At 42.4% G+C, this 21,921-nt stretch overlaps 1 protein-coding gene across 5 annotated transcripts in view; it reads left to right on the top strand.

The window, feature by feature from the left end:
* The window catches only part of klhl5 (kelch-like family member 5), a 65,529-nt gene extending 45,360 nt beyond the window's left edge, over positions 1 to 20,169 (top strand). For 4 of the 5 annotated variants that reach the window (XM_061065186.1, XM_061065185.1, XM_061065184.1 and 1 more), the window contains 9 exons: positions 4,243 to 4,455; positions 9,117 to 9,303; positions 10,284 to 10,508; positions 11,451 to 11,526; positions 11,907 to 11,993; positions 13,141 to 13,215; positions 14,027 to 14,164; positions 14,500 to 14,671; positions 17,230 to 20,169. In XM_061065186.1, the coding sequence (XP_060921169.1) occupies positions 4,243 to 4,455; positions 9,117 to 9,303; positions 10,284 to 10,508; positions 11,451 to 11,526; positions 11,907 to 11,993; positions 13,141 to 13,215; positions 14,027 to 14,164; positions 14,500 to 14,671; positions 17,230 to 17,286 (1,230 nt within the window). In that variant the 3' untranslated portion in view covers positions 17,287 to 20,169. The remainder of the gene's footprint in view (positions 1 to 4,242; positions 4,456 to 9,116; positions 9,304 to 10,283; positions 10,509 to 11,450; positions 11,527 to 11,906; positions 11,994 to 13,140; positions 13,216 to 14,026; positions 14,165 to 14,499; positions 14,672 to 17,229) is intronic. The other variant, XR_009676939.1, reaches the window with a different exon arrangement.
* The last annotated feature ends 1,752 nt before the right edge of the window (positions 20,170 to 21,921 follow it).

Here is a 21,921-nt window from a genome sequence, read left to right as displayed (position 1 = left end):
TGATAATTATGAAAGGTGTAAGTCGAGGTCGACCAAAGGTGGAGTTCAGTTCTTAACATGTAATGTTACAAGATTAAACGGGCTTCTTTCACCTCCCCTTCTCTACCTCTGTGCACTTTCCTCTGGTCAGATTTTGGTCATTTTTCAGTCTTGATGTTATTCTTGGTAACAAATTGGTCCCTCGTTCTCAATGCACCACACACCATTATCAGCACAATGGCTTTTCTTCAGCACTGGGTTGCTATGGTGACTGTGAAAAAGCTTCTCCATCGACCTTTTTTTTTTATTATTTTCCCTTTTTTTGTGTTCTACCCCGTCTGCTTCACGTGTCTCTTTATTTCCACCCTGCCTTCCTCTCTGTGTCAGTCACAGTCAATGTCAGCTAGCTTCTTTCTTCCCTTCATTTCTGTGTTTCTCTCTAAGTGGATTATTGTTCAACTTTAATCTGGGGTAATTAGGTCGTTGAGGTTGCTTTCTCAGGGTGTGACTGTCTGCTTGTCTCTGTAATTCTCTCTCACACACACTCATTCACACATTCAAATATTATAGCATATGCTGGAACTACACTACGGAGTGAATGGATGGATTGTGTTTTTGTTCATAATTTTAAACGTTCACATTATGTGACAGAGTCAGTCCCATTTTCTTTTTCCCACATGTCAAAATTGTTTAAAAAAAATCAATTACATGAAAAAAGAAAATGTGTCTTTAATAGCTAAACTTTACAGTCAGAGTATAATAATGATAAATATCACTGACGAGATAATTGCCTTCTGTACCCTCACAGTTAACACAGCTATGAACAATTACAGAACATAATGTTGTCTAACCCTTGTTCGTATATAAATATGGGCGTCGATTCTCTGTTTCCCTCTGTTATGAAGTGAAGCCAAAAACCATCCACTACGGATGCTGACAGAGCACGGAAAGAACCGCGCATTAAAGATCTCGTATTGTACTCATTTTCACCGTTCATGTTGTCAGACTGTAACACGTACAGAGAAGCTTTGAATGATTTGAAGCTAAAAAAAAAAACTTCTTATTTATCTTCTCTGGCGTCCATAAAATCCCCAATTTCAGATGTTCCTGAAAAGGTTAATTTCAGCTGTTCTCTCTTTAAGGCCCCCCCTCCCAACATGGCCACTTTCTTCTGAATGGCCAGCTCTCTGGCAGCCTTCTGACGGGGGGCAGTTGGTCAGGCCCCGCTACGTCAGCGTCTTCCTGTGTTGTCGTCATAACGGACTCCAGCTTTTCGCTTTTAAAAATGTGTAACTGTGAAATACAACCGCACGCATTGGACCCCGAATCTGACATTTTGGAGAACATCAGCCGCAGCAATGTAGAAGACGTCTCAGTTTGGTAAGTAGCAGCTATTACCTAAGTGACCTCAGTTACAAGGTGACATGAATGTGGTTAACAGTGTTTTTACCTTTTCATTTTTTTCTTCCCCTGGTAATAAGTTAACCTCTGGAAAATGTAAAAAAAAAAAAAAACACAGAGTGAGGCTGAAAACCTCAGCTGTCAGGAAACACCAAAGGTACGATAGCTAGAAAGATTTTTCTCTGCTCCTCTAAAATTATCTTCCTTCACCTAGTGTTACATTTACTGTATCTGTTGAAGTAAAATATGACTCAAAGTTCTTTTTTGGCTTGGAAATAGATATCATGGAATATAGACATATATTCTGGGAAGGCCTCATTTTGACAGCAAAGTTCTGCTGGAGCTTAACTGTTTTATTAGGATTATAATGGAGCTCATTGTCTTACGACTTCATCCGTTCATTACCTATTATTTCTTACTAACCTGTATGCCCATGTCACTACACTATTCTATTCTCTCATGTATACCCGTTATATTGACTCAAACATATTTTTAGTTTTTAAGTGTTGAGACGAATGAACCATGAGTGAATGAATCTTCAAGAAGAAGAATACACCCTGCAGAAACAATGGAGCTCTGAGGAGGAGAATATAATCCATATATCTTAAAAAGACAATAAACAGTTTGAAAATAAAATAAACATTGAAATAAGACCAAAAAACATTTTATTTACAAGAAATAACACAAGATATTTATAACAGTGTAACATCTTTTTATCTTCCAGACGATATCGTTTCCTCGCGTACAGGAGTTTTGTGAGCTGTTGCCGGGGGAAACCTCAGGAGACATGTAAAGGTCGTCATCTCTTCCCGTGGAGTTTCAGATTCCGAGTATCCAGCGGGGCACTATGATGGGTTCTGGCCGCCCCTCCAATAGAAACGGGACGTGCGCCCGGCGATGACCTCCTCCTTTTATGGGTCTCTCAATCTAAGCCCTCAGCTCCTCTGGGATGTTGATTCTCTTCAGCTCTTCGACGTAGGTGGCGGGGTCATCAAATACCTCTTCAAAGAGCAGTGTCATGAGGTCGCCCCACATACACTGAAAAATACAAACGTTGAAATTGTAGATATTTATTTCATTTATAAAAGTTTGTATGTGAATTTAAGTGTGAATTTAAATGCATTTATGTATTGTCTTTATTTTTTATAATAAAACAAGTTTTCTCACTGAATGTGAGCTCTGTCTTGACGGGCTGTGCTGTCACTTTTCCCTTCCTGGATATTTCAAACAGCATCTTGTAGACGGGTTTGCCCTCTACACTCTTGGCTTGTTCCCGCTCTGCATTCTCATTAAAATGTATTGCAGCTGATTCCTTTTTTTCCCCTCACACACATTTTATCCAAGAGTGATTCTTTATATACATTACTGTAACAATTCTCCTTGGATAGTAATGAATAGAAAGAAAATTGACTAATACAAACCTGGTTGAAACCACTTCTTGGGGTCTCCAGAGACTCTCTCAGGGTGAGTACACTTGGGGTAGAGGGGGTCTTCGTGTGTGTGTGTGTGGACATCCTGAATGTGATTTACCAGAGACGTCCACTTTGACTCCTTCTCTGGCCCGGTCTTTGAGGAAGTCGCTGACCAGTAAATGTGATTTTTGATGGAAGGCAACCACTTAGACACCAGCTGACACTCTCTGTTCTTTGCCAGGCTCGACAGATTTTTGGACAAACCCGAGAAGGAAAAGGGAATTAAACTTACTGACTTGAAGTTTCATATAGAAGTCAAGCTAATAAAACTATAATAGTAATTACCCTTCTCGAGGCGCCATACATCGTAGTGTTGGGTGATGTTTTCTTCCTTCAAGAACTTCTGCACCTGTGCGTGCCGGTCAGTCACAATATAATCCACATCCACATGTTTTTTCTTGAGATGCTGTAGTGCTCTTTTCAGCTCTTTTCAGCCCCCAGACACTTGTATAAGTATATACTATGGTTCGACAAAGCCCAAATAGCTTGTCCACTTCCTGTCCATACAAGTTGAGACGAGACATTGTTTCCTCGTCCTCTGGGAGAGAAAAAAAGCTGTGACTTTCCTTCGCAACCAAAGAAACACTTTCTCTCAAGACACGCTAAAAAACTTCACAAGCAGACTGCTGACAGATACTATTACAAGCAGAGGGGTCGAGCAGAGCAGTGAAAGAGAAAGCTTCTCGGTTCCTCAGAGACAGGTACGGCTGCAGCCCGGAGACCTCTCGCCTCATGACGTTTCGCGCCACCAGCCTCGCTCTTTCTATGCAGTCTGAGAACATGTACTGCATGTGTTGTATTATTGTGTTGTATCATCTACTTCTTCTTTCCATTGACACTTAATTAAATGTGAAATGATTAAATGAATAGCTCTGTGGCTCCAAAGTTTTAAAATCTGATGATTTTCTTTGTCATAGAAGTCAATGTCTTTGTTTTTAATGAGCTGTGGGACATAAAAAGCTATTTCAAGATGTCACATCGTGCTTTAAGGAGTTATGATTGACATGTAATCATTGTGGGACACCTTATAGACCAAACATGAAAAGATTAATTAAGAATACAAGTAATGCAGCGCTATTCTTCTGAAGAAGCCTTCTCATCCTCTACTGAATTATTTCAGCGTTTTCACACCCACACCCTTTTTTGTCTGCAGCTTTTCATCCATCTTCCCCTGACCTTTCTGAAGCCTTCATTTCCTTCCCTTTTATTCTCTCTCCTCCCAACCCTTGATCCCTTTCCTCCCTCAACTCCTATCTTCCAATTGGTTTCCCTCCCTTCATTCCCTTTTTTTTTTCTGCACTTCATTATTCATCCACCCATTAATCTTTTGAGTCTTCTCCGCCCCTTTCCTTCTCAGTTCTTATTTTGCTTTCGCCTCTCTGTTCAACAGGAGCACTTTCTCGATGTTGTGGGAGGCCAGGAGTTCCTGCTGCTCCCGATGGAGGAGATGGAGAGGCTGCTCACGTCTGAAGACGTGAACGTGCCCGACGAGGAAACCGTGGTAACGTCCTTGCTAACGTGGGTCGGACACGACGCTGCCACGCGGCAACGTCACCTGCCGATGCTGATGGCTCACATCCGACTGCCTCTGCTGCAGCCGCAGGTGAGAGCTGAGAGCGGGAAACAGTGTCAGGAGGTCGCCTCTTAGGATTTTAATACAGAGAATAATCACCACATTTAGCAGAACATCAGTTTAGCTCCTCAATCTGTGATTCCTTCTTGACAGCAGACGGACTCAGTTTGAGGCTTACAGTTTGACATAGTGGAGCTTTTAGCAGCTAAGGAGCAATATTTCCTCCTCATTTGAATTGGGCATTTCAAAGAGACTAAAAACAGAGCGAAACGAGAATGTGCAGAAACACAACTGACATTTGTCTCTTAAAAAACCTTAATCCAGACTTCTATTGTCTTCTTAACTGTTATTATCACACCCTTAATTGTGCAGCACTTGCAACTACCATCTTCCCTCTTTCAATATGGGATTCATAAAAATACCCCATATTTATAAAACAATGTAAGCCCCCCCCAAGTAAAGTTTTGCAGCAGCGTTGCCCTTGTTATGTGTCTGAGTGTGATTATCCATTTGGAAGTATCAACGGTGACTTTATCTAAGAACACAGTTGGCAGGAAAATTGCAGATAAATCAGAAAGTGTTATTCTTCTCGTTCCTCTCACGAGCACTCCTGGCATGATTCTGCATTTACCAGTCTCCTATCACTGCTGCCATTAGCACACAATGCTTCCGTTGCCATAAACTCTCTGAGGGTGCAGATATTGTTTGTTCTAACTGTCTATAAGCATTGTTATTTTTGAATAGGACTTTATTTGAATTCTGCTCGTTTGCATGACAGGGCCAATTCTGGGCCGATGGTATTCACATTGCCTCATTTAAAGCTCCTGTGAGGAGTTTTAAATGTCGTTCTGAAACAGACTCAAATGATTTGTGATGCCTTGAAGTGACCCACAAAGAAGAAAAAGCAAACAAGACCATCATTGACCAGACTGACTATTTGTATAGTTAATTTTAATGCCTGGAACCTCTACCACTGTCGGTGTCAGCCGAGCACGCTGAGAAAACTTTTTTATTTATTCAACAGCAAAGATTGCCAGTGACTAATACACCTGACTGTTTTAAAGGGGACAAATTATGAAACATCCACTTGTACAGTGTTTTTGAACATATATTTGTGTACCCTGAGTGTCTACTGACCCACAAAATGTGAAATAAATCCATCCAGTCCTTTGTTTGTGGTCTGCATAAATCTTACAACACAGAGAGAAATGCTCTGTTTTGAATTTGCTCTCCTTGTGATGTCACAGTGGGATTCTGGTAAAAAAAAATCCTCTCCCCTCCCCTGATATCTCCACCCATGGACTCCACCCCTAGCCTAGAACAAAACTTTTGCGCAGGTCTGCCATTTTTATTCTCGCTACAGAGGAGTGATGTCTACGGGGAAAACTCAGGGGGCGGGGTCATTGCATTTAAAGAGACACACACACCAAAACGGAGCGTTCTGAGAGAGCTGGTTTATACAGGATCACAAACCTCCTCTGGTGCTTGATTCATGTTATATTTTGGCCAAAGCTCAGCACACTTCTTTCTTGGCAGTAATGGATGCATTTCACCCCTCGCAGGTGCTTTGAGAATTTCAACCCTTCAATCCTTTTGTAAATTGGAGCCTGAGTTTTAAAAATGTTATGCCAAAGAAGCTATTAATATGGGTTAGTTTTCATCACTGCGTATACCCTATAATAACGTTCATCACACCTGTAAAACAAAAAGCTTACCAGCCTGTCTATGTTTGTCCTTATCTTCTGTCTCCACCCTGTACATGCAATATCAAGTGCACATTAGTATCTCCTGTGTTAATGAGGTTTTTGTCCTTTTTTTGAGATGTAGCTTTGTCTTTTTTGTTCATGCATTGCTATCTTGCACAGCGACCCACAAGGTCACAGTTTGTGTCAGTTTTCCCCCCTGATGATCTGCCGGTCTTTTTCCACTATCTAGCCCCTGAGGCAATTAGGGTGATTAAAGTCATTGCACTAACTGTAGATCACAATCATCACTTTGTCAGGTCTGTGTGTGTGTTTATATTTACACTTGAGTGTTTTAGATGCTGTGTGAGTCTCTCCTTTGCTTTTCCCCCCTCCTCCCCTCTCTCTTCTTCTGGGCTTGTGTGGCAGAGTATCTTCACTGGTAATGTGATGCTGAGAGGTTTATATGCCAGGCAGAAGCTCAGTTACTGCCTAAGGCGCTGGATGCACACACACACACACACAGATACACAAACTTTTTAAACCTTAATTAAGTGTGAAATCTCTTTTAACTGCAGCTAAATTATCTGTTCCCTCCATCTCCCTCATCAGTCTTCTCTCCCACCATCTATATAGAAACTGCAGAGATAAAGATCCCCTTCCTTCCTTCCTTCCCGCTTCCTCTTTCCATCTTCTCCGCCTGCGTCTACACGTCTCCCAGGTTGTGCACACGTGCAGTACACAGATAAATGACTCTGCCTCAGCTGAAATCACAAGTAGCTGTAACATGTAATCAGGGGAAAAGATGGATGGCAGAGAGGTGAAGCAGAGGAACAAGAGCGGAGAGAGGGACAGCAGGACACACACAGAGCTGAGGTCTATTCAGCAGTGTTATACAAAACACCACCATCATATGACAAAGGCTAATGAATTAACCACTCAACAACCTCATGAGCTGTGAAATGCCATACCTCACACACACACACACACACACACACACACACACACACACACACACACACACACACGCACACACAGCCAATCAATATTCATCAACCAATTAGCCAGCTCTCTATGTAGGCCGCTGTGAGATTTCTCATCAAGAGGGATGTCAGTGCACCAAATTAATACCTTTAATCCTTTCTCCCCATTAAACACACACACCCCCCCCCCCCCCCCCCCCACACACACACACACACACACACACACACACACACTTGGTTTAATCTTCTCGGTGGAGCATCTGTTGGCTGTTAATCAGGCAGTAAACGTTTGTGTGGGTGTCATCATCAGCAATGATCATGAAGTTAATCTGTTGCATATTTTCTCAGATATTCCCTTGGTTTTATAAAACATCAGAAAAGATGTCATGATTGTAACTTCACCTCCCTCCCCCCTCCCCCTCCCTCCCCCAGGTAGGTGTCAGACAATGACAAAAAAAACACTTTTTTAAAAAAATGTTTCCTCGCCAAAGATTCTTTGTGAGTTTATTTTAAAGTTCATAAGCAGGATTTTCTTGGTATTCGTGTTTAGAAAATAAACTAAATTGGAACTAAATGATTTGATAATGTTGTCTAAACAAATTTGAATTTTGAGTCAGATGACTCATCAATGAACGGGCGCATATGTTTGGCTCTATTTTAAGGTGCCCGATTTGGGGCTCATAAAAAGTCAAGATAGGGGCTGATGGTTTGAAGTGCTGACTGGTGAGGGAAATAAAAGGTGTGTGTGTGTGTGTGCGTGTGTTTTAAGTGTTTCTGTTGGTCCAAACAGCGAGGGGGGCACTGCTTTCTTCCGGCCCGCTGTGAGGTAAAGAGAGGACAGAGAGGAGAAGGTGGAACGCCTGCAGGATGCAGTCTTATCTCGCCCTCCATGTTCAGTCCTTCACAGCGTGATGGTTAAATAGCACAGGAGAGGACTAAGCTAATATTCTGTCTCTGTCCTTCTTTATCACACACACACGCACACACACACAAATAAATGCCCAAACAGGGTTCACTGTAATGTGTCCCTCTATGCTTGAATGCAATGGGAGTGTGTGTGTGTTCACCCTGGTGTGTAAGCTGCTTATCCATTTAGCACGCTTGCTTTACGCTCGCCACGTCTGGCTGAGAAAATTGATTTTACATTCAGTGACCAAATGGAATTATTTAGGCCAAATCTTTCTTTTTGCACGGTGGCATTATGGAGCAAAAGGAGGGTGTAAAAATAATTTCCCCTGTTGTCTTCCTGAATACTCTCTTTCTAGTGTTTGATCAAACATCTGTTATCCTCCTTCTCCGTGATTGAATCTTCACAGCCACATCTGAGCGTCCCCTCTGACTTAGCTTCAGCCAACTTAGACGTGCGAGGATGCACATAGTCTGGAAACTTTAAATTACTTTTATAAAAAGAAAAACTGTTTCCCTCTGCAACCATTTATTAACACACACACACACACACACACACACACAAACACACACCTATCTAAATGTAAATCATGTCGGTCTTGCCTTCAGGGAAAACTTGCTTCTTACCAGCCTGCTGCTCTCACAGGCAGTGATTTCCTGTGAATGTATTTTAAGGAACAGACTGGTGGAGTGAAGTGCTTTGCAGCTCCGGGCTGTTTCTATGTGTGTGTCTGTGTGTGTGTGTGTGTGTGTGTGTGTGTGTGTGTGTGTGTGTGTGTGTGTGTGTGTGTGTGTGTGTGTGTGTGTGTGATGATAGATGAGGTTAGAGGATACAGGCTAAGTTGATGAGATGCTGAGGACAGATTAGTCCTCTCGTGTGTCTGATGATCAGTGTGTGCCTGCTCTTGTGTATGAGTGTGTGTACAAACTAATGACTGCTGGTCTGAGCTGATCTAATCTCTGAATCAATGAGAGAACAGCTTTGTTCTGTCTCTCAGATCTCCTCAATCAGTGATAAGATCAAACACACACACACACACACACACACACCCTGCATTTGTTTCTACTTCTTGTTGATGTGGTTGTGTGTGTGTGTTTGTGTGTGTGTGTGTTTGTGTAGTTTCTGGCAGACCTGGAGTCAAACCCTCTGCTGCGGGACAGTATCGAGTGCCAGCGGCTGCTGATGGAGGGGATGAAGTATCACCTCTTGCCCCAGCGGCGGCCCCTGCTCCAGAGCCCCCGCACTCGTCCCCGCAAGGCCACCGTAGGAGCCATGTTTGCTGTCGGAGGCATGGACGCTACAAAAGGTGGAACAATCGCACATTGCATAACCACACAGTACAATAATACTCAGGAGGCAATAAATCAGGTAAACAGGTGGCAGCCGAAGCGACAGAGTCGAACACCATGACAGTTTTTGCTTTTACATCAATGCTACAAACAAGTGGAAAAGATCGTACTGGTGAGCCAAGAAGAGTATGAAGCTACGTTTAAACTTGCACATCGATTGCAACAATCACACATCAGCTTATCTTGACTTCACGCTGAAATTTTACTTCCATGTAGGGGGGGGGGGCTGGAAAAAATCCTGGTAAAGTTGGGGTGAAAAATGTGTCTGTTTGAGCTCACTCTGAAAATGTCAGAAACCTTTCAGGATTTTTGAACATCTGTGGAAACACCATTTGCCTCCTATGACATGCAAAGAAATATCAGTGTATTTTTGCACCACAGATCAAACAAGAAAAAGTCATTTGTGCATTTTAATTTTGGCTTGAGCTCGCTGTGATTTGTCTGCAACACCTTTTAAACATTCAATGAACGGAGACAATAAAGGCCAGAGTAATCGATAATGAGAGCAATCATTTGTTGCAGCCCTCGTTCCTCACCCTGTGGCTTTCAGCTTTCAGGATTCAGCACTTTGTGTTGAAACAGAAAACAATTTGCACAGACATTTTGTCACATAATAAGTAGGCCTTTATCTTGCAATCATGGCAGTGTTTATCATAATAAACAGTTAATTGATCTATGTGTGCCTGCAGGCTCTGTGTTTCTATTAACAGTCTACTGGTGCACAGTGAATGAAAAGTTTTCTCAATGTCACCTGACGTCTTGTGTGTCGTTAACCCGGTCTGGTTTTTTGGTATTATTCAGTTTGTGAGAATGGAGAGCAAAGAAAAATGTCTGATGTAGCCATAGGAACCAAATCTACATAACAGAACAGATCTAACCTTAAAATAAAAATGAGCAAATGAAATGACAGTTTTTTTTCTTGTGTTGTTTTGTGCAGGTGCGACCAGTATCGAGCAGTACTGTTTGCGTCAGGACACGTGGAGGCAGGTGGCCACCATGAGTGGGCGGAGACTTCAGTTCGGTGTAGCTGTCCTTGACGGTCGTCTGTACGTGGTGGGCGGCCGAGATGGACTCAAGACCCTCAACACTGTGGAGTGTTACAACCCGCACAGCAAGACCTGGAGCGTCATGCCTCCCATGTCCACGCACAGGCACGGCTTAGGTGAGTCACCTGTCTGAACAGTCGACTCACAACTGTAATGGTTTGAAATGTTAATTGCAGCAGCAGAGCGTCGTTTGTGTTTAGTGTCTAGCCTCTGACGTCATCACTCCTCACTGATTGTTTTACATCTAGAAATTGAAGGGATGAGATGGTATCTGAAAACGTTTAGTCAGAGGGAGCCTGAAGGTGGCTGGGGAGAAGGTGTTGGGGCTGAACGCAAGAGTACAAATGACAGAGCAGAGCCGGAGAGACGGGAAATCTTGCAGCTTAAATAGACGGCCACAGTGGGAGGATGTGTTTGTGAAGTGGAGAGAATGACGCACGATAGTGTATAATGAGTGCAGCCCGAGTTACCTGCCTGAAACCAGCTCGCAGGTATGACTCCATAAACTTTCATAAAAACACAGTTGAAACTAATTAGGCTCCAGAAAAGTCTGCTTATTAAGATTTCAACTCTCAAGATGCTACCAAATGAAGATTATTTGTTTAAATTAAGGTTTCATTTTCATTTGTAATTAAAAAAAAAAAAAAAAAAGATGGACCCCTTTTAAACCCAAAGCTCTTTTCACAGCGTCTCTGCAGTGAGAGATTCACAGAGCACTTTAACAGTGTGAACTGAACACGTGTATTTCTGTTTGAAGTCAGTCTCCCCATTGAGAAAGGGCAACCTGCGCTGCTCTGGTGTGTCATTGTTTTATCAAGTGTGTGCATGTAAGGGAGGGGAATATTCAAACTCACATCTGGCGCCACAGATGCGCTGGCAGATAAATATGAAGGTGTCAACATGCTGCTAAATCTGCATGCCTGGAGCCAAGAGTGTATTTGCACACACAATGAAAAACTCACACTCTTGTCCGGTGTGTGTTTGGTTGCCTGTCCAAGCTGATTGTGTCTTGGTACGTTGCCATGATTTAATGATGCGTGTGTGGTTGTGTATCACAGGTGTAGCTGTCCTAGAGGGGCCCATGTACGCGGTGGGAGGACATGACGGCTGGAGCTACCTCAGCACTGTGGAAAGGTAAGAGACAGCTGCTTAAAGGATCAGATCACACAATAATACGATAAGATATGTTCATATTTGGCCCTTTACCTGTTGTGGAACGTAGCCAATCAGATTATTTACGAGCAGATTTGACAAAGTTTTAGGATATTCTCTCGGCTATTTTTGTCTCCATCCCAACACACTGAGGTGAAAGTTCAAAGGGAATTTCCCTCAGGATGAAACTGAACAAATAAAACGATTGTCAGCAGTTTCTGTGGAGGATCACGAGTGACAAAGGAGCCAGAGACTGCTGAGAGATAATGCAAAGCGACAATACAATATCTCATAACACATATTGTTTTATTTTGTTCAGTAATGGATTCTTTTTCACTTTATTCACTTTAATTTCTAAATAGATGGGACCCACAAGCTCGCCAGTGGAGCTTTGTTGCAAGCATGGCGACGCCCAGAAGCACAGTGGGAGTCGCTGTACTCAATGGCAAGTAAGTGATCTCAAAAACCCACTCGTTTTATTTCCTCAAACATCTACACTGTCTCCAATCTGAAGAATGAATGAGATGAATGTATGAGTCATGTTTGATTCATTTGTGAAATATGAGCTAGATCACGTTGTAAGAAACTGTTTGAGTCTTTACCAAATTGGACACCAAAGTGTTTTGTGTGTGTCCCATAAAAAGTGTCTTTTTAATTGTTGAACTGTACTTACACAGCTTCACATCACATGTTGCTAATTTAGAAGAAACAATCTATTAACCATACTAAAATAATCAAGTCAAATAAACATGTTAATTTAATTTAGATGATTCACAGACAGGTGTTTATTTCTCTGTATCTCGTCTGCTAATTCATGCACAGACACTCAGCGGTGTAAGCTACTGCACAAAGACCCCCACAGACTCACTCATGCACACATTAATAGTGACATTTCATAAGTTCAAGCCTCCACTCTACTGACTTGCATTTGTTAGAATTTCAGTATTCCAGTGTTGGTTTTATTATTCAGTGCCTCAGACAGACGCTCCAAAATAAGCTTTTCATAGATGCTAATCATTGTGTGTGCGTGTGTGTGTGTGTGTGTGTGTGTGTGTGTGTGTGTGTGTGTGTGTGTGTGTGTGTGTGTGTGTGTGTGTGTGTGTGTGTGTGTGTGTGTGTGTGTGTGTGTGTGTGTGTGTGTGTGTGTGTGTGTGTGTGTGTGTGTGTGTGTGTTCTCTGGGCTCTTTGCCTGATGGAGCTTATTACCTGCTTGACTGGTTCTGATGCACTTTTTATTTTGCCCTCCAAAGTCCACATCCATGTATACCTACACACACACACACACACACACACACACACACACACACACACACACACACACACACACACACACACACAAGCTGGATGTGTGGTGCCCTGAGAGGTCTGGCTGATTGATTTTGCTCACCTCACTTTGTCCCAAAAACCTACACACAGCACACACACACACACATAAATAAACCCTGACACCATCTGTTTTATTGTCACTAAATCGGAAAGGGACTTCCAGCGTCCAGAAATGCTGGCAGTTTTTTCTATGCGGCAGGTGTGAAGTGTGTGTGTGTGTGTGTGTGTGTGTGTTTCCTCAGAGATAACAGCATCTTCTCTCCTCCTCAGGTTATATGCAGTAGGGGGTCGTGATGGCTCGTCCTGCCTGCGATCAGTGGAGTGTTTCGACCCACACACCAACAGGTCAGAGACGAGGGCTCTTCATCTGACCTGAATTAATTGCACACTCCTGATTTATTTCCTGCCTGCTGTTGTTTGTAGTGAAGCGCCTCTAGGCTTTTTAGGTTGTTTACCTACAGATCAAAGGAGACAGCTAACCCTCCCAGGATGTGAGAAATAGATCACATTCAAACAACTTCTGTTTATCCAACACATTCATTACGGACCTCGCTGTAGAGATTTTAAACAGAGCAGAGGCTGCACCTTCATTAGGTTTTATTGGTGATGGAAAAAAAAGTGCTCTGTAGCATTTTGTCTGAAACAAATTCATTATGTCTGAAGCATCTCAATTACAACTGGTGAGGTGTTGAGGTGTGAAGAGTGCGGCTGGATTTCACAACCACAGCAGCAACCCTGTGTGGGGTAGCTTTGAGCTGTGCCCGACACAGACAGAGCTAACTGTGAGTCTAAATCCAGGGGAAAAGGTTTTGGGGTGGATTGTTAAACAGAATCTAATCAATGAAGGAAAGACGAGAAGATGGGAAGGTTGGACTCTGTCATTCTCTAAAGAGCTCTTTAATAATGGTAGGGCGCAATGAGGATTACTCATCAATAATTGCCCACTTTGTGGATATTAAAATGGTATATTAATGTCTTCTTTTTGCTTAAGTTTTTGCTTTTGATCCCATATTTTAATTGCTCTTCATGTTTCTAACGTTCTTAGCTCTGTTAAACACTTTGATTGGCTTTATGATTGGTGCTCTCTAAATAAACTCGCCTTGCTTTGCCTTTTCTCACCTTTTGTTTCTGGTGGTTTCAATCTTTTTTTTTTTAGGTGGAGTGGTTGTGCTCCAATGGCTAAAAGGCGTGGAGGTGTGGGCGTGGCCACATGGCACGGCTTCCTGTACGCCATCGGAGGTCATGATGCTCCAGCTTCGTCGCTTGCCTCTCGGCTTAGTGACTGTGTGGAGAGGTGAGTCTAAGTCTATGAGGAATGGGAGTGTTTGCAGGGTGAGGCGGCTTTTAGTTCCTACACTCCAAACTGTGGCTCAAGCGACCAGAGAACCTGAGGCGCTCTCAGTCTCGGGTCCCATAAGCTCCGTCACTTCTTATCTACTTATGCTTATTATTTTAATTAAACTAATATTAATCTCCTGTTTTTGTGATCTTATATTTGAATGTATTTTGTATTCTAACACCTTATTTAACTATTTTACTTCATTCTTATCTGCAACAAACTAAACTCAGTTTGATCGAACCCATCATATTTTGTGAACCTGTTTGTGTGTGTGTGTTGACGGTTTACAGGTACGACCCTCAGACGGATGTGTGGACGGCAGTCGCCCCCATGAGTATTAGCAGGGATGCTGTCGGAGTCTGTCTCCTTGGCGACCGTCTCTATGCTGTCGGCGGTTACGACGGGCAGGTGTACCTCAATACCGTTGAAGCTTACGACCCGCAGACTAATGAATGGACACAGGTACACACACACACACACACACACACACACACACACAGTACAGTGCAGACACACACTCTCTGACGCATCACCAAGGTGCTCTGAATAAAGGCACTGAACCCCCAACTGTTCGGGCGCTCTTCAGTGTGCAGCACCTCACTCAGACATCGCTCCATTATGTATGCTCACAGGATTGTGTTTGTGCATGTGTGTCTGTGTATTCCTTGACTTTGTGTATGTAAAATGAAAAACTGAATTTCCTCTTGGGGACTAAAGTACGTCTTTGTCTTCACAGACACTTTGAGACTACACAGGCGAATTGACTGTAGTTTGATCTAAACAAGAAATAAATCAGGATGAATACAAATAAAGTTGTGTATTACAAACATGGTCACATTTGGACCTTCTTCCAGCTCCTCGTCCATGAAGCTTGGCATGTTTTTGTCACTATGTAAATGTGTGTTTTCTTAAGGCTGAAATTGCCCTTGCTTAAAGGACAATTTTATATATATATTTTCATGTAAATAAAGTCTTTGGCACTTCAGTTTATACCTCATCTCTGGAATAGGATTTCCAACCAAAGTCAAGAGAAATCTGCTGTTTTGGTGTCATGTACCCTGGTGAGAATTCAATTCAATTCAAAAAACTTTATTTGTCCCCGGGGGGGCAATTCAAACAAGAGGGCTGCAGGTGGGTAAGATGCAACATACAGAGATCGACCAGACTGACACAGAGGGAGGAGGACAATCTGAGAGGAGAGGGGACAAGTAGTCACCATTAAATGTATCCTCTGCTCATTGTCAGTAACAGAAACAAACAAAGCAGAGGATTTGTTCTCTGTCCTGTCAGCGTCACGTCTCCTGGTTTCTAAAGACATGGCGGTTAAGTTTAGTATTAGGGGACTGAAAGTCAGCTTTGAATTCCTGTGGAGAAATTTGAGACACAAAAACTAACTGGAGTAGACAACCACAGAAAAAAAATCTTCCCATAGAGCCGAATGTTTAACATCCATACCCACTCCCTGCCGTGCTGAAGCCAGTGTGCGTCAGCAGTCATCGACAACACCATGTTTTACAACTTGTACTTTTATAACACACTTACACATTCCCTTCAGTTAGCTATTTATTTTTAAATTAAGTCTTGACCTTGAAAACAACGTTTGAAAAATCTCAGGTCAAGGTCCTTTTAGCAGCGCAGAAGTCACAGAACAATGGTCAACATAAGCATTCATTAACCCTTTCATATATTAATTATTACATCACAATAGTTTTTGTCCTTGACAATGAAACATTATGCTAATGATCTTTTTATTCAAAATAATGTCTTTTTAAAGGATTCATGTTCCTGACAGACGAAGCATCAGTGCATCATAAGAGTGACCTTTAAAAGAAACCTCAAAACTGAAATGAACGATCAAATCTAAAACTCTGTAACATTGTGTTTGAAAAAAGGGAAGTATATTTTTCCAACATCTAATTTCATTGACAAATATTATTTTTACGCTTTTGTTCCCTAAGAATGAAAAGATTTAGCAGTTACGCTGAGTTATGTGGTGCTGGTCCAATCTCTGACCACTTTAAAAGTTTCTATTATGTTTGCACAAAACAATAGAGATTCAAACATCATTGTGGTTGTTGTTGTTCTTGGTGGTTGTGGTGTTTGTGTTGGTGTTGTTAGTTGTGGTGGTGGTGTTGTAGACGTGTAGACCGCTCTTTGCATTTTCGGAATATGGTAGTCTGGACGTGATACTACAACATACACTCGCCGGCCACTATATTAGGAACAGCTGTTCAACTGCTTGTTGCAAATATTTAATCAGCCACATGGCAGCATCTCAATGCATTTAGGCATGTAGACATGGTCAAGACGATCTTGTCAAGTTCAAACCGAGCACCAGAAAAGTTCATTTTCAAGGTTATTGACTGTGTTGTATTTCATATTTCGGTAACACTTTATTTTGATAGTCCGTCTGTTGACACTCAACAAGCTATCGGTAGATATTCAGTTGCATGTTAACCAACAGAGTATCTACAGAGTCAGTCATTTGATGAGTGAGAAACCTTGGGGATATGTTGACATCATACTGTTGACTTTCAATTGACATAGTGATTCAGAGTAGTTGAGTGTAAACTTACAAGAAGTTGACAATCTACAGATAGTTAGTTGAATGTCAATCAATAACCTGTTTTAAAAAAATAGAGTCGGAAGACACTTTTTGTAAAATGTTGTAACAACTTGAAATGCACCTTATAGTCTACTAATAGTTAGTTGAATGTATGTTACTTGTCTGTTGAAAAAGTTATGCTGAATATCAACTGACACACTGTTGACATGCAACTGAATATCTACTGATAGCTTGTTGAGTGTCAACAGACGGACTATCAAAATAAAGTGTTACCCATATTTCTAATGTGTTAAGACAGCCATGAGTACAAACAATATTAGCTGACTATAGGATATATTAATTGAAAGAGAAAAGATTTCACAGGACCTGATGGATTAAATATTAAATTCATCGTTAATCCACTGATGCTCCAGTTTGTGTCCAGCTGTGACAGTCATTCTTCTTTCGTCTGCAGGTAGCGCCTCTGTGCGTGGGCAGGGCGGGAGCGTGCGTGGTGGCTGTCAGACTGTGAAAACAACAACATCCAGTGATGGACTTGGTATGATGCGGCTCAGAGAACCCTCCTCTTCACCACCGCTGACGTGCAAACCCATCTGCCTGGCAGCATGTGAGCGCCACCAGGAAGTGAGAGACTGATTACTGAACACACTTCAGGTGTCAGACCTCGACAGAAGCACACTGAACTCTCCTGTAACGGCTCCCTATCATTTTTATTTTATTTTATGTTTAGGGTCGTTGTTGAGTGTCGGCGTTTCTGATGGAGTCTTCACATTACAAACTTTTTGTTAACCTCTCCTGTAGAAGTGAACTACCACCGACGCCCGTGATGAAGAAGAATCTGCAGTGTTTGTGTGAGCATGACAGAACAGCTGTCTCGAGGTGTTTTTTTTCCCTCCCTTGCCTGTTATATTGTTCCTGCAGACAGCGTAGGACAAACACACACACACACACACACACACACACACACACACACACATCCACAGACCTACACGGCTGCTTTCAGCTTCTTCTATTTCTGTTGACAAAAAAGTGAGACGGAGAGAGAGAGAGAGAGGTTGTCAGGACGGCTGAGATGCCTCATCATTTTATGCTTTCACTTTTCCTAACATGAACTGATAGTGTGCATTGATGCTATTTTAACATATTCCCTGTTATTTTATGCTGCAGTCTGCAAGCGCTCTGCTCCCGATTTCTATCCTGCTCCTTCTCCCTGACAGTTTAAAGAAAGACTTTTGACATAATCAGCACAACCTTATGAGCTGCAGTACTGTAAGGAACGCTGATGCCTTTTTAGACAAAAACACATCATGATGCTTAATCTTGATATTCCTCTGAAGCAAACAGAGTGTCAGTAATGTGCAGCTTATTTTAGATTTTTAACAAGCTACAAATGCAAATTATTCCACCTCTTCCTTTTATCTTCTGTTGTTTAACGTCATATTCTCGCTTTTGGTTTCACATATTTGAGCTGCAATGAGGTTCACAGCCTGAGTCATAGAGAGCGTAAATGTGGCCCTGCGTTGAGAACCTGAATGGAAAAGGCTCACCTCTTTCCAGGCTCAGCGTCTGTCCCATCTGTAAGTGTGTGATTGTGTGCGTGTACATGTACATGTGTTCAGTTGTTCAGAAACTGCAGAGAGTATATTTTTATCTCAAATGAGAATCTTCCCCTCTCTCCACAATTCCCCGCTGCTTTCTCTTCATCCCCATTTTCCCACTTCATCACCACACACACACACACACACACACACACACACACACACACACACACACACACACACACACACACACACACACACACACACAGCACTGTGTTTAAGGGGCAGAATTGGATACAAGGACAGAAATGAACAACAGACCATATAATGAGACCCTGAATTTAATAGCGCTGGTTCAGCCGATGTAACGTTTTGTTTGATGTGGAGTTCAAAGCGTTATTAGATTTGATGCTGCTGCAGACACACAATCAGACGTCAACGGAGAAAATGAGTTTCGACCTCATGCGTTCATGTTTGAGTAAACTTATTGTACATGTCAGGAAACCGGAAGAATACAAATCCGCTGACTGCAGGCGCAGAACAGACACGTGCCACAGTCATTCAAGCTGTATACGTAATTGTGTGTTTCCCCTCTGTGGCTAAATCTGCTCCTCCCATTTTGTTTGTGTGTTTGTGTTTGTGTGTGTGTGTGTTTGTGTGTGTGTTTGTGTGTGTGCGTGTGTGCTTAGTGTACAGAAAAGCAGCTCCTGACAGTGAGAGGCAAAGCAGGCATCCTGTCTGAACTGACAGATCTAGAGCTAATGTAGCCCCCAGGATGCTCTTCAGAAACACACATGGACCGTTCACAGATACACGGACACACACACATAAACACAAACACACACACACACACACACACACTTAAGCACACAGCCGAAAGCCAAGCGCCCCAGGAGCCAGGGAAGATTGAAAAGCCTCCCGTATTTGCCAGCATGACATCTAAAAAGCAGAGAGAGGGGCGGGCGTGCGATTCCCCAAAGCTGAGCGGATGTTTATTCAGGCCGAATGCACGACTGCATTATTCTATTTTCTTCTTCTCCTGCAAACCGCCGAAACCTGCTCGCTGCTTATTTAGAGACTCGTTCTCCTCAGAGCAGATGAGATGAGAGCAGAGGTAAATGTGTCGCCTCCACTGTGTACAGTCAGAGAGTTTGAATTCAGTCAGAGGTCAAATACATCCCTGTTTCCAAAAAACATTTGGATGTTGTGTAAAATGTAAATTAAAACAGAACGATTTGTAAAAAACGTAAACCATTTGCAGAGGGCGTGGTGAACCTTATTTTTAACCTGTGCATTTGTGAGGCGGGAGGCTAGACAAAGAGGGTTTGAATGTTTTCTGTTGACCGCCATCGTTATCGAATTTATCGTAATGATCATCTCCTTCTGGACTTTTTGTTTAGAATCATTTTTTCAGGTTTTTGTTTAATAAATCTACAAACATATCTAGACTTTGAATTTGATTTGGATAATTCTGATTTTTTTGGACATTTTACACAAAGTCCCAACGTTTAAGGAAACAGAGTTGTATAAAAAACGACATTCCAAATCAATCTATGTATTTAGTGTATATGATGTACATAAATAATATTAAATCTGTATGTAGTCTTATTGCTTTATGCTGTAGCCTACAGCACACAGTAGAAGTGCAGAGTGTTATTGTGTGTTTCACTTTGTCCCATGAATTCAAACCAAGAAGAGACAAATGAAGCATGTACAGCTGCTCATCTCCTCCTTAAGTACCAGCATATAACACCTCCTCTTCTACAGTATAAATACGGGATGTACAATATATCTATGTGCTGCTGTAATATGCTGTTATCTGTCTTTTTATACAGTAAAGTCCAGATGTGATTGAACTCTTGTTTCTGTTTTTTATTTCCCGTGTAAAACACTAATGCAACGGTTTAACAGTCACAACTAAATCATCTTTATGTTGTGGTTGTTGTTGCACGCCGCCTCTGTTTGTCACATCAGCACTATAAATGCCATCATGGTGTAAATTTGAATACTTCGAGGTGCCTCTTATCTCTAACAGCATCCCCATCAGAGCAGGCATCAGTGGTGGCCTTTGCAGTTTGAAGGTTTCTGTGGTTTAAGGCCGGGTCCCCCCCCCCCCCCCCCCCCCCCCCCCCCCCCCGACTTGTGTATGACTTTGCATTAATAATCTGGGGCCCGGAGGTTAATGTGAAACCTCATTACTCTTAAGAATGGATGCTCTAACTTTACCGCTGTAGGTTGGAGCCAGAGACAAAGCAGCAGGTTGAAGCATTCATGGAGCGAAACAAGTGTCTGAGGGAGAGGAATGCTCACGATTTACAGATACTGTGACCCCGGGACAGGAGCCAGAAGAAAACGGATTCACTCTGTTATTTATCGCAGGCGGGGCTTTAAATCATAACCCGCCTCAGACGAACGGCGCCTGGTGGCTCTGAGAAATGGAACCAGTGACCTTGTCTTGCCCCCTTAACAGCACCTGAGTCCTTACCGCCTGACGGGTACAAGAAGGAGACGAAACAGTGCTGGACTGCCTGACTGCACATGTACGTGACATATAAATGTAGACACGACCTGCAAAAACATAAAGACATGCAGCTGCGGGCGTTATGACAATATCCATCAGTGCTGTACACATGTGCACACATCTGTACCAACCGGGCAGATTAGTTACCCACAGGCCCGTCTGTTAGCGTCAGCCTTTACAGTCCTCATCCTGTTCAGCCAAACATTCATCAGAGCCATACACATTTATTTTCCACTCAAGCAAAGATGACATGAAGCAAAAGGATGGAGGTTTATATTATTGAAGCGACAAGACTTCAAGGTCATTTCCATGTGATTGAAGGCTGCAGCCATGAAGAGCGATCATTCAAGTCTGTGTTTGATGAAGTCGCTCAGCTGAAACATTAGAAACAGTAGCTTAGTGTATATGAAGAGCTGCGACAAAATGACACAGACTACGTACAGCATGTTACACTGTAACGTTATGGTCATTACGTGGCCAGAGGCGTTTTCACAATAAAAGCAATAATAACAGTTTAAATAGCGGCAGCAAACATCAGAAGTTTCATGCTTTATTCCTGCATGAAGCTCCTAAAAAATCCAATAATAAAAGTGTTGCTTCATTCACTCTGGTCTCTCATTGTCTCTCTGCCAACAAAGAAACATTTCCCAACATCCGTTTTTTCATCTTTCTTTTTTTCATCTCTCTGCTCTAATTTTATCAATTTGCTTTTGAAATCATGCAGCTGCTCCCTTCAGTGCATCCTGATGAGGTCTGAGTCAGCAGGGTGTGTTCTGCAGAAAGGGAATATTCGTGTCACACAGCTGGCATTTCACGCCTGCTCCTGGGTTTGTAGAGCAGAAATAAGCTGTCACCCCTCCACCTCCGTACAGTATGGGAAAGGACCGAAGGTGCTGTGTCACCACCAGTGTTTGCTTTGAGCAGTAATGAAATAACAGAAGAGAGGGAGGGATGACCTTTGGCTCAATTCATTTTATTGCCTGTAAACCAGTCCAGTATATAAAGAAGTCACACTGGTCAGTCTCCCTGCTGTAATATAAAAAACAACCTTTTCATCTTTATAGACATTAAAAAAAAACAATTGTTT

This window comes from Labrus mixtus, chromosome 2 (assembly GCF_963584025.1).
Source record: "Labrus mixtus chromosome 2, fLabMix1.1, whole genome shotgun sequence".
Classification (NCBI taxonomy): domain Eukaryota; kingdom Metazoa; phylum Chordata; class Actinopteri; order Labriformes; family Labridae; genus Labrus; species Labrus mixtus.
Note: the sequence above shows the minus strand (reverse complement) of the source record. Positions and strands in the feature narration are given on the sequence as shown.